The sequence below is a fragment of the Chanodichthys erythropterus genome, chromosome 14, assembly GCF_024489055.1.
Source record: "Chanodichthys erythropterus isolate Z2021 chromosome 14, ASM2448905v1, whole genome shotgun sequence".
In the NCBI taxonomy this organism is placed as follows: Eukaryota; Metazoa; Chordata; class Actinopteri; order Cypriniformes; family Xenocyprididae; genus Chanodichthys; species Chanodichthys erythropterus.
In genome coordinates this window covers 23,270,782-23,283,934 of record NC_090234.1, presented here as the reverse complement: position 1 = coordinate 23,283,934, position 13,153 = coordinate 23,270,782, and the positions used below count along the sequence as shown (strand labels likewise).

Sequence of the window (13,153 nt, the reverse complement as noted above, 5' to 3'; positions counted from 1 at the left end):
TACCAAAAAAAAAAAAAATAAATCTCTTAACTTTGATAAATAAAATGCACAACTTTTCTCGGTAAAGAATCACTCATGTTGTCAGAAAATGCCAACTCTCTTTAAAAATAATATAAGGTTGCATTGTCACTGCTGTTATTTACATTTTATAAGTGTTTTTTCCATTTCTTAATGCATAGAAATGTGTAAAAGTGGGGAGCAGATTATTTTGTGTACTGTTAATGCTAACTAAGGTGGGGGAAGAAGAATCCCACCTGTTGTGGCTTCATCTGACTGTCATGTCTGTCTGAACCGAATTGAGCACACATTTGTGTAAGTGCGTTCATCCAGAGGAATGGGGTGGAAACCGCTATCGCCTGCCCGAGGGGAGGAGTCACCCACTGCTCCGGTTTCTCACTCTCACTGCCTGAAATAAAACCCTTCTAAGCCTTCATCTCCAACTTTAAACCTATCATAAGGAATTTACTCATGGGGAACTGTTAAACGGACTCACTTTCCGATGGTGACCCGGACCACTTTGGCGTTTTATTTATTAGGAAGTCATTATGATGGAAACGTGTGTCGCGAGAAGCGCTCACCGTGTGGTTTTCACGGTCTTTATGCTTGTCCTAAATACTGTGATTGCCGAAACTTTCTCTACAGACACGGACACGGACACAGATAACCCATTGAGTACCGAACCTTTTTTTACTCGAACAACTGATTTAAAACAAACGTCCTTCTGGCCGGGGAGAGAGGCCACTGCTACAGCTGTGGATCTATCGAGTGGACCGGAGGAGATGACCGACATTCCCGCCAGTGTGTTCATCACTGGAACGCGAGCGGGTGAGACTTCCACGCGCCTCTGGATGACCAAAAGTGTTGTCTACAGTAGATAGGCAGCTCACTAGGTTCTGCAGCAGCCTCAGTCTATAGTCAGTATAAGTAGATAAGACTAAGTTTATTTTGTGGTGTACCACAGTAGTGTTGAAATGAACCTTTTGCAGTTGTAAGAAATATTACAAAAATTCCACCTCCACTCAGAAGTTGATTATTTGATAAAGACTGATTTGTGTAAAGGACAGGAAAAATATTAAATATATTAAAATATAATATTTTATATTTATACAATAAATGATCAATGTCTCAGTACCATGCATTATTATTATTATTGAAGTTGCAGTAGCCTACTAGTAGACTAAAAAGAAGTGTTTTTACTATGCAGCTTAAGCATATTGTCAACTATTAAGTCAGTATAATGAGATTACTTACACTCTGTTTCCTCAGTTTTTGGAAGAGCATCTCTTTTAATGAATTACCTCCCATCCTGGTTCATAAACCGTTCCATTTTCTTGAGCCAATGAATTCTGTTCAGTCTGCAGTTATTGATTATTATTATTATTATTATGTGATTTAATTTGAAATAATTCCATTCCATGTCATTTTGGCATCAAGTGTGCAATTATTTAAATACAATTAAATGCAGTGAATTGGCTCTGATATACTCCATTCCTCAAATATTTTGTAGTGAATGTTGAGTGATTGGGTATTTAAAAAAAACTTTTTGCTGCCATTATGGATTAGCATTATATTGGCCAACGGCCACTCAGCTTTCTAGGTATCGGTTTCAGATTCAGAATTACTCTTTAAAAAACCCCTTATGGTTTTAGGGGTGCTTTCAAATGAGCTTTATAGCCTCTGATCACATTGAAGACATCAAAGGATTTGCTACCATTATTTCTGGTAATAATCATTCATGTGTCATTGGATCCAGATGGGATATCAGTTATGTGGCACGTTATTCTAACTTTATTTTCACATGCATAATTAGGAAATGTTCTGAGAAGAATGAGCTTCTTTTAAAAATAATCGGAAGTATAAAATGTGAGTTGAGAAATATGTATTTTGTTTTCCAGACTTTTACAACTGTGATTGTGCACAATCTTTCTTGTATTTTGCATCAGTCTGAGTTAGACACATTTCATGTTTTTTGATCTCGTGCAGTATTGTCCAGATCATATTAAAACTACTTTGTGTAAAACAGCTTGTTCTTAGGCCTGTCTTCATCCCCATCAGTTAGAGCTTACTGGATATAATGCAATGAACATAATGCAAGCTCAAAGATCTTATGTTGAAAGACCTCTGTAATGCAAGCTGAAAGAGACATTTTCAGCAAGTGAGTCAATCCTTAGAATGGGACATAACATAAAAACCTATCATGGCTTTCCACACTACATTAAACTTTGAATCCATCTCATTCTTCAACAGATGTAAATATTGTGGAAACATTAATTTCACAATAGCTCATTTAGATTCAAATGGATTTCTGCAAACCAGAATTATGAGCGTTGTATGCTATCATGTTATTTTGTAGCCATGTGCGACTAAGAAACAAAGCAACAAGTATGTCTTACTGTACTTTATTCAACTGATTTACGTATTTTAAAAGATACAATCTAAATGAAAGTGAAAATTTATATTAAGAGTATCTAGGGCTGATTTGTTGACCATAAAGGTGATGCTACCAAATAATTTTTTTAATAAGTGTGCACCAAGAAGCATCCTAATCCAGTCAGCGGTTCACTTGATTATAGTTTTGCCTGTGTATGAACTCCATGCAGGCAGTGACAACGCTGTAATATGGACTTTGCTAGGTCAGCTGAAGGAAGGAAACCGCAGGTCCCAATGGGTCAGATCCCCTCCATTTTTAGGGCTCAATCTTTTGTTAGGTTAGACAAGCTTGGCTGCCAATTGTTCTCCACCCAAAATCATTACATCCGCAGTCACTTCTGAAAACATCTCACATAGTTCATAAAGTTTCCCAAGGCTCACACTACATGAAGCGCACCCTAGTGGTCATGCTTCTCAAATTTCCCAATCCTGAATTTCATTATTATTAACTGTTTTGATGTTTTAAATATATAGTTTACAATATTTTATTGTTCTTTATTTTTTCCAAACTAGGACATTCAGAAAAACCTTTACTCATCTCTACACATACAGCGGATTGGACGACTAGGATGGTCTCAGATGAGTCCACTGAACATCTGCGGTCTGATGAAGAGCTTACCCATAATGCCACAGCCCAGTGGGAGGGTTCATCAGTAGCATCGCACAGCATCACCAGCCACCAGCCAGTGACAGAGGCCCGAACAGTGCGAGACATTTCCGTAACGAATCTGAGAGGTGTTGACACCACCGACTCGTTCTCTCACACTGATAGCACCTACATTTCCACCACCAACCGAGTTGGAGAACGCACACTGCTCTCGGTGAACTCCAACAGCACCTCTGCGTACACAGAAGACTCCAACTCCTCTGTTGCTGGGAGCTGGGAGCAAAGGACATCAGGATCCACCCAAGTCGAGGAGAATACAGTAGAAGATGTATCTACAGTGTCTGATAAGACTGAGCCCACTTTTGAAGATCATGATGCCACCAATGCAACTCAAGGCCTCTTTTTGGAGACCGAGCAGTCAACGTTTTCCCAAGGCACTGAGTCACAGACAGGACAACCTAGTGTCACAGGACAGACCTTTGAGCAGGTGTCCGATAATGACAATCCAAATTCAACACCCCCGCTTACAGTGATCAATACTGTTGAAAAGGAAACAGATGTCACATCGGTGAGCAGTGAGACACCTTATACAGAAACCGGTGGCTCTGTTTCGTCTATCCCACCCTTTACCTCTGGCGAACACACCAATGCCACTAGCACATCCCAACAAAGCAGTGATTCCACAGTGACTTATTCAGTGGATACTGGTGCTTCCACTGAATTTTCAACCGGATCTGTCAGCTCCACTGGCCGTGAGGAATCCAAAGGGTCTCCGACCCATACAGTGGAGGAGACGACTATTCAGGGCCTGACTACTGCACCCCCAGTGGTTGAAGATGTAGCCACCACAGTTGATGACTCTGTGACTTGGTCCCTTACTAGCCAACCGCCCTTTGTCACCAAAACCGATGATCAGACAAACACGGAAGTGGTGCCAACATCTACCGCACCAACAACTCAGAGGACACAGGTTACGGAGGAAGCCACTAACAAGGCATCTACCGTCTACAGTTCTACCAACACATTCACTACCATGCCTCCTCCCCTCACCACCCGTCAGCTCCAACCAAGCACCACACCGCAAGCACAATCGGAACACACTACCATCGTTACCACTGATATTGTTCAGGTGCTGTGGACGACACGCTCCACAGCTCAGGGCCCGGCTACATCCACTACTGGTGTACCACAGGCACCCAGTACATCTGATTCTGCTGATGTCACCACCTTGCATATAGAAACTAGTACGGCCACGCCAGGGAACACTACTGCACATGGTGGACGTGCAACAACACCTTACAGCAAAAGCACCCCGACCAGGACCACTGTGGCAGCAACCACCAGGAATCACACGGAGAGAAGCACCACAGAAATAGGAACCACAACCATGCAGATGCCTTTTAGGTCAACAGCATCAACAGGTATGATATCAACAAATATCAGGTATTTATACAGTGATGTACTACAGCAACATTCAGATCACCTTTTTTGTTGGTAATATTAATGGTGCTTGTTGCACCAATGCACAGATATTACAATTCTGTCCCATGACCGATAAATGTTCGATATAACTTTTATGTATGGTACCGTACATTTTTTGGGCTCTATCATACATCCGGCGCAATGTTTTTTACTAGTTTCGGCCTGACGTAGTTATCATTTTCATGTCCTGCGCCACGGTGTTTAAATAGCAAATGCATTTGTGTGCCCATTGGCATGCTGGTCTGAAAATGAGGTGTGTTCAGGCGCATTGTTGGCATGTTGCTATTTTGAGGCAACTGAAATAGACGCCATTGACCAACTGAAACCGGGTCTAAAGTCAATGGTGCAATATATATATATTGTTATTTAAAGAGCACGTTAGAAGAGAGCTTGCAAATTCTGCCAGATAAATAGCAAATCCACCATGGTGCGAGTGCAACTGGCTTTTAAAGAGAATGGGAGATAGGTTGGTTTATTGCACATTACACCCAAAACACATTACTCATTAAGAAAATAGGGACAACCCTTTTAGACCATGCACCGGGTGTGCCGACCATTTTCCCCGTCATTAAACTAGCAAAAGTGGATTTGGACATGCCCTAAGTGCACGTGCGCTGTGTGCTTTAGACCATGCGCTTAGATCGTTAAAATAGGGCACATAATGTTACAAAAGATTTCTATTTCATATAAATGTTGTTACTTTCTATTCATTAAAAAAAATGTATCAATGTTTTCACAAAAAATATTAAGCAGCACACTCGTTTTCTACATTGATAATAATAAGAAATGTTTCTTGAGCACCAAGTGTTTTATTAATAAAGTTCGGGAGGAGCATGTTCAGATAATTAACCTAATTTATATAAGAGGAGCGCATTCGGTTAATCAACTCAGTTAACTATAAGAGGTATATATACAGCAACCTTACCTCTGTTCATTGACAGTTTACCAGCATTCCTCCACCACCCCATCTCCTTACTTCTAGTTCTTAATTGACTCTAATTATATGTAAGTGTGAACTCGTGAAATCAGTATAGAAATAAATTGTATTTTAAAATATATTCAAATAAAATATAGTTATTTTAAATTGTAATAATATGTCATATTTATTATAGTATTTCATTTTATTCATTTTTTTACTGTATTTTCAGCTTTTTTGAGCATAACAGACTTCTTTAAAAAACATTAAAAAATCTTACTGGCCCCAAAACTGTGAACAGTAGTGTGTGCATTTGTCTAAATAAATTTAAAAAATGAAACACTAAAAGCTAAAATTAAATGCTACAAGTGAATTTAGGCATCACAGCATTACAATGTACTTTGCAAAAAAATGGATATTCATTTTCAAATTTGCCAGAAATTACATTTACCAGTTTTAATAAATTATTAGTGTTTTTAAAAGATTAACTTTAAGTGAGCGTTAGATGAAAGTTAGATGAAAAATAGGAGAAATGAGCATGCACAATTGAATCTACAATATTGGTTGATATTTATCCAAATATGCATAATTTATCACACATCGATTGTGTAATAGACATTAATGATAATTTAAATCAAAGAGATGTATGCTATTCATTTTTTTTTTAAATGATCATACTTAAAGGCATAGTCCACCCAAAAATGAAACCTCTTTCTTCATTTGCTCATTTTGTACCAAACCTGTATGACTTACTTTCTTCTGTTTTTAAAAGAACATTGGAGGCCAAAGACTTGTTTTGTATGGACAAAAACACTGCAACATTTCTCAAAATATCTTCTTTCATGTTCCACAAAGAAAGACATTCATACAGTTTTGGAAAGACATGAAGTTGAGTAAATGACAGAATTTTCACTTTTGTGTGGATTATCCCTAAAATCTTCACTTAGCAGGTGATGAAATAGACAAACAAGTCCTATAGACTTACACTGAAAGAGAGACTTGGGTCTAGTAAGCAACACTCTTGCAACCGCATAGCATGGTGTTACTCCTAAAACATACTCAGAATACCTTAGCAACCACATAGCAACATTCTAGCAACCACACTTGCATACTGAAGATGATTTTTGCACATACAAGCACTACTTCTCTTCAGGAAAAGTACAAATCTTAATGTTAAAAAACACACAATTCAGTATGTATAAAATTTTTAAGTTATAACATACATTGTTTGTGACATAACATGTTCATTTGAATTACTTCTGAACAATTCTCTCTTTCTCCTCTGTAGGTCATGCGTGTGGACCTAAAACCTGTGCAAATGGAGGCCGCTGTGTTAGATCAGCTGAGGGAAGTTACCACTGCCAGTGTCTGCCTGCATGGACAGGACCCTTCTGCACTGAAGGTAAGAAGCCCACTTTAATGTACACTAACTAAATTGGAACATCATTCTTCCTGGATGTTGCAGTGAAAAGACTTATTGGTGTAACTTAAGAGGGCAGAGACAAACAGGAACAGGAATTGACTGTGGGATCCCTAATGCCACAATATGTATATTAGTTTTGTAATACATTGGAGTTGGTGACAAAAATGAGCATGGATTGATTATGCGTTGTGTTTTTCTGTAGATGTGGATGAGTGTGTGAATAGTCCGTGCCCCCAGGGTTCAGTGTGCGTCAACACAGGTGGCTCTTTCAGCTGTGAATGCGCCCTGGGCTTTGACCTGGAGGATGGCCGCAGTTGTACGCAAGGTAGGTGGTCAGTTGTCCACACTAAAATAATATCCAGAATACTTCAAGTTATTTCTTTGATAACTCTATGCCATCCTCATTTAATTTGCTTTGACTTTACCTTGCAGTGAAGACATTTTTGGGCACCTTCACCGTCAACAACTCCATGCACCTCAGAAACTCAGGTCTGCATGAGCTCCACAGAGAGATTCTACAGCTGGTATGCAACAATATGCTGCATTTCACACCTGACCTCTCCACCTTAAAACCACACAATGCAGCTAATGTTATGTAGCAACCATTATGGAACATGATAAATTAATGTATTGAACATGGAGTTGGGGTTTATTTGATACATGTTTGTATTGTTTTTTCAGCTCAATGCCTCTCTCTCCACCTTCCATGGTTACAGACGCTCCACTTTGGGTAAAAGGTGAGTTTCTACTAATCTTCCAAATACCCAGAAGGAATATTAGGCCATACAAGGCATGAAAATCAATTTAATTGTTCATACTGTACCATGCAACGACTGGAGTGTCAATATCCTTTTACTGTACCATTTTACAACGGTAGATATATTTGTGTAGGCAGGACTGTTTTATGTTTTGTACATGTGAGAAGAATTATTGTGAAATTACAGAGTAAGATGTGTTTAAAAAAAAAGGAAACATTGCTTATAATGGGTGTAACACAAAGCACAGTTTAGTTGTTTACAGTTACTAAACAACATTAAATGGATTAAATTAATTTGATACATTTTTAATAAAGTTTAAATATTTAATAAAATTATTAAATTCAATGGATTATCCAAAAATGAACTATATATATATATATATATATATATATATATATATATATATATATATATATATATATATATATATATATATATATATATATATATATATATGTAGCCTACACTTCTGTTGAAAAGTTTGAGTTTGGGAAGATTTTTTTAAAAATATTTTCTCAAAGGTTTTTTATGCTCACCCATTGGTTCATTTATTCGACACAGTAAAACAGTAATTACAATTGAAGTTTTCTATTTTAATATACTTTAAAAACTTTTCATGTGATGTCAATTTTTTTGTAACATGTTTTTACTGTCAATTTAACTTTTGATCAATTTAATGCATCCTTGCTGAAAAAAATACAATTATGATTAATAAACCACATGCATATGTTCAGTCATATAAATATATCCATTCTATGATTTAATGCATTTAATTTCCAGCTAAAAATTATTAGAGTGTGATACTGTTATAAATAGAGATTCTGGTCATACCAGTTACAACGTTTCAGGAATTCATATTCCTATTATATGTAAATTCATACTTTCATTTCTGACTTGAGTTCAGGGTGTGATTTTTCTTTGTTCCCAAATGTGCAGAGATGGAGAAGGTGTGCAGATCTCAGCGGTGAATATGTTTTCACTCTCCACCAATGTGACCAGCACGGACGTCTACAACAGCATCCAGATGTCCCTGAGCAACTGCAGCCGGACGTACTCGCACTGCACCATTAAGCTTCAGCACCAGCTCTCATATCAAGGTACCATTCATCGCTCGCTGTTTGCTTCATACTCTTATCTCAAATCCATTCCCTCTGTTCCTCCACTCCACTCCACCACTTCAGAGATATGATAACACCAGTCACGCAATACACACGGATAACACATTCTTGAGGGGGGCTGTTTCAATTGGCCTCTACAATAATATTTTGGAAAGCTCTTTGTGGCACTATTTATCTCTGGGAAACCATTTGTTCTGAAGCACTTCTTTCCGTTTAGTGGAGAGCCTGTGCTCGGCTCAGAAAACCAAGTGTGATTCGCAGTACTCTGAGTGCAACGACACTAGCGGGATCCCATACTGTCAGTGCCACCCGGGGTACTTTAAAAAGAACCCAGGCGACATGACCTGCAGAGGTACAACATACTCTTGTCCCTTTTCAGTTGTTTGAATAATTAAACTGTGGGATTTTGTGGAGTGTCTCATTTTACATGTTTCAATTCTTTAAAATTGCAATTTTTTAGACTGTGGAGATGGACTCAAGCTTGTTAATGGCAACTGTGTTGAGTAAGTATGTGGTTTATTAAATATCACTGTAAATGACCCGTCAAAAGTTTGGACATACCTACTCATTCTATATTATATGGGAATTATGTTAAAATGTTAAACAAGTCTTGTATTTTAGCTTCTTCATCATAGCCACTCTTTGCTTAGATTAGAGCTCTGAACACCCTGGGCATTCTCTCAACTTCATGAGGTGCCACCTGAGAAGCTTTTTAAACAGCTTTGAAGGAGGTCCCATTTATGCCGGGCATGCTTGTTGCTTGTTGGCTGCTTTTCCTTCACTATCCGGTCCAACTCGTCCATTTCCAATTTCAGGGGTTTTAGCATAAGCCTTTAAATCAAAAGCTTTTTAAGATCATGGGAAACAAATTGAGCCAATAGTGTCCAAACTTTTCAGTGGTAGTCTGTGTTTATATTTGTTTTGTACATATGTATTTTGTAGCAAAAAACTAGACTTGTTTTTTTACTTTTTCACAGGTGCATGTTTGGATTTGGAGGTTTCAACTGCAATAATTGTAAGATTTTATTTTAATTTATATTATATTTGTATTTATAAATGCTTTAAAGGGTTAGTTCACCCAAAAATGAAAATTCTATCATTAATTACTCACCCTCATGTCATTCTACACCTGTCAGACCTTTGTTCATCTTCTGAACACAAATTAAGATATTTTTGATGAAATCCGATAGGTATATGACATAGATAGCAATATAATCAACACTTTCAAGGTCCAGAAAGGTACTAAAGACATTGTTAAAACAGTCGACGTGACTGCAGTGGTTCAACCTGTTTACATTCAGCGCTTCCAGGTTCTACGTCAGAACGCTGACTCATTATTGGCCTGCGTCAGCATCATACGAATGCATCGTGATGCTCGTGTAAACAGCATCTGCCAATACTGAGCCAGCATTCAGACGTAGAACCTGGAAGTGCTGAATGTAAACAGTGTCTCGTCGCTTTATAAAATTAATTTTGAACCACTGCAGTCACGTCGACTGTTTTAACAATGTCTTAAGTACCTTTCGGGACCTTGAAAGTGTTGATTATATTGCTGCCTATCGGATTTCATCAAAAATATCTTAATTTGTGTTCCGAAAATGAATGGATTTGGAATACGTGTTTGGAACGTAATTAATGTCATTCATTCATTCATTACTTTAATGAAGTAATTAATGACAGAATTTTTATTTTTGGGTGAACTAACCCTTTAAAAGTAAAAGATTTAAAAATAACTTAAATGCAATGTGATATATAAAGACTAAAGTTTTCAATAAATAAAATATTTTTATGTCGCTAAAATAACCTTGTGTTTAATAGTTTATAAGCTGATAGCTGTGGTGGTCTCTCCTGCTGGAGGAGCTCTTCTTTTGATCGTCGTCATTGCTCTTATAGTCACCTGCTGCAAGTAAGATCATAATAAAAAATTGCAACCTTCTCCTTATTTTACAGATAAATTGCTTTATTTATGTTTTTAAAATGACAAAAATGTCTCAAGAATTTTTTTCACTGCATCCTCAGAAAGGACAAAAATGACATCAACAAAATCATCTTCAAAAGTGGAGACCTTCAGATGTCGCCCTACGCAGAGTTTCCTAAGAGTAACCGTGTGTCAATGGAGTGGGGCAGAGAGACTATTGAGATGCAGGAGAACGGCAGTACCAAAAATCTCCTGCAAATGACAGACATTTATTACTCGGTATGTTCATATGCACTTATCTTTTGAACTTTTTATGTTTGACCTCCAAAGATTTCATTGATCATTTATACTTTATTGTAAAACTAGAATTGAGCCATGGCACATATGCAGGCATTGAGAGTTTGAATCTGTCTCATGAGGTTTGGTTAAAAATTATTAAAACCAAGAAGAAAAAAAAACACTTCACATGGCCGTGCACATCCTGAATTGGTGGATTTTCCACATGATTAACTAATTTGTGGCTGCTATTCTCTCTTTTAGCCTGCGCTGAGGAACTCTGACCTGGAGCGTAATGGTCTGTATCCGTTCTCCGGCCTCCCCGGTTCAAGGCATTCCTGTATCTACCCAGCTCAGTGGAACCCTTCCTTCATAAGCGACGATTCACGGCGAAGGGACTACTTCTGACGGCCTTACCCAGCAGGCGTGCAATTTGATGCTGCATATAGGCTCTCTTGCTGTGGTTGCACTCGTTGCAGATTCTGGAGCTGGATACTGACCACTAAAGGCCTTTGAATGTGAAAATGAGCTGGCAGAAAAAGACCATTATCTGTGAGACTGGAAGAAAGCCGCAGAGCCCTGTCGGGTCAGTTTAGAATTTGAACACAATGCCACAATAAGATTTTAGTTTCTGGTGCGGAGCTGATGAGCTGACGTTCTCAGCTCCCCACAGAGCGTGGAATTTAAACAAGAATAACACAAAAGATGCCTGAGCTACAGTATAACTTTTATATCATAAAAGTTTGCACTATGAACTCCTCACACAGATATTATCTCAAATGGAAAAAGCCATAAATGTATCATATTTATACTTGGAATAATGTATCCAACTGGTTTGTACTGTGTTTTTGTGAGTGATGGATGTCTGTTTGAGTATGTTCATCAAAGGTTAAAGGGATTGTTGACCCCAAAATGAAAATTCTGTCATCATTTTCTCACCCAAAACCCGTATGCCTTTCTATCCTCTGTGAAACACCAAAGGAGTTATTTGCGAAAAGAATGTCCAAACTGCTCTTGTCTATAAAATTATGACACACAAAGCATGTAGATTCAGCTGACTTGGAATATATATTATTGACAATTATCAAGTTTTATGGTGCTTTTTTGAGCTTGACAGTCCGCTTTCACATACATTGTATGGAATAGAGCAGTGTGAACGTTATTCAAAATATCTCTTTTTTTTCCACATTGGAAATGGTTTGGAACAACATGAGAGCGAGTATATGATGACATTATTAAATTTTTGGGGTAAACCATCTCTTTAATGCTTTGTAGTGGTAACGTTTTATTAGAAAAATTGTGAGATTTACGCTGGAGAACTGAACCTGTGCAAAAGATGGTAGGATTTTGAAACTATTACTGGATGCAGCATTTGTGTGAAATGTAGCAAATATTGCCACAAGGTGTTACGTTTTTTTGAACAACAGTAATAATCATAAAACGCAGTGCTGCCTTGTTTTCCTAATTTATTTTATTTAAGTTTTCTGATTCAGATAAAGAGACTGTAGTATTATCTGAGGACCTCCCATGTGTTTGTATGGATGCTTAGTGGTGCATGAGAGGATGGACTCCACCTGGTGCCAGGTGTCCATTTTATTTTAACTAATGTGTGTTCTTGTGAGATGTGCTTTATTTGTAATCTTTAATATCAGAGACTGCTTTCTTAACTCACTAGTATTTTCCCCTCCTCTGTGGATGGTCATTTTAATCTGGCGTTGTAGTCAGGATTGTATTGTAAAATAAAGGAGAAATAAAGTTAGATTTCTTGTGTTTGTTTTACCTTCATCTATTTAATATTAAAGAATAGTTCACCCAAAAGTGATATCTGATCCCTCACTTAGCCCGACCTTAAAAACTGACCAGTCCTACCTACTGACCTTCGGACCGATCTGTGGTCGTTTGCATTTTGTTAGACAACTTTTTACACTTTATTTATGTAAGAAGGATCTTTATATTTGGATAGTTGTACATGTTTTCTTTATGACTTAAAATTGATTACCAGTTCTCTGTTAATTTCCCCTTTTGTTGAAATTCCAACTTAGTCATTCTCGCATGTCTCGTGATCAGTCTCAGACCTGATAAGGTTCGTCTAATGGCAACAATTTTTGATTCGAGAGCAACGAAGCACAAGACTTGGTCACTTTTATGGTCACTTTTTTATTAGTCCAGGGGTATTCTGTAAAAATTACTTTTTATTATTTACCATGGAAGAAAGAAAGTCATAG

The 13,153-nt window shown here is 37.7% G+C and overlaps 1 protein-coding gene across 1 annotated transcript; it reads left to right on the top strand.

The window, feature by feature from the left end:
• The first annotated feature begins 59 nt into the window (after nt 1-59).
• Nucleotides 60-13,153, top strand: heg1 (heart development protein with EGF-like domains 1). Its single transcript, XM_067410560.1, has 13 exons — nt 60-825; nt 2,944-4,458; nt 6,724-6,837; nt 7,061-7,183; nt 7,291-7,382; nt 7,540-7,595; nt 8,553-8,713; nt 8,952-9,086; nt 9,195-9,237; nt 9,712-9,749; nt 10,553-10,640; nt 10,754-10,931; nt 11,193-13,153. Exons 1-13 carry the CDS (start codon nt 546-548, stop codon nt 11,334-11,336), a joined length of 2,967 nt encoding a protein of 988 aa, XP_067266661.1. The 5' UTR covers nt 60-545; the 3' UTR covers nt 11,337-13,153.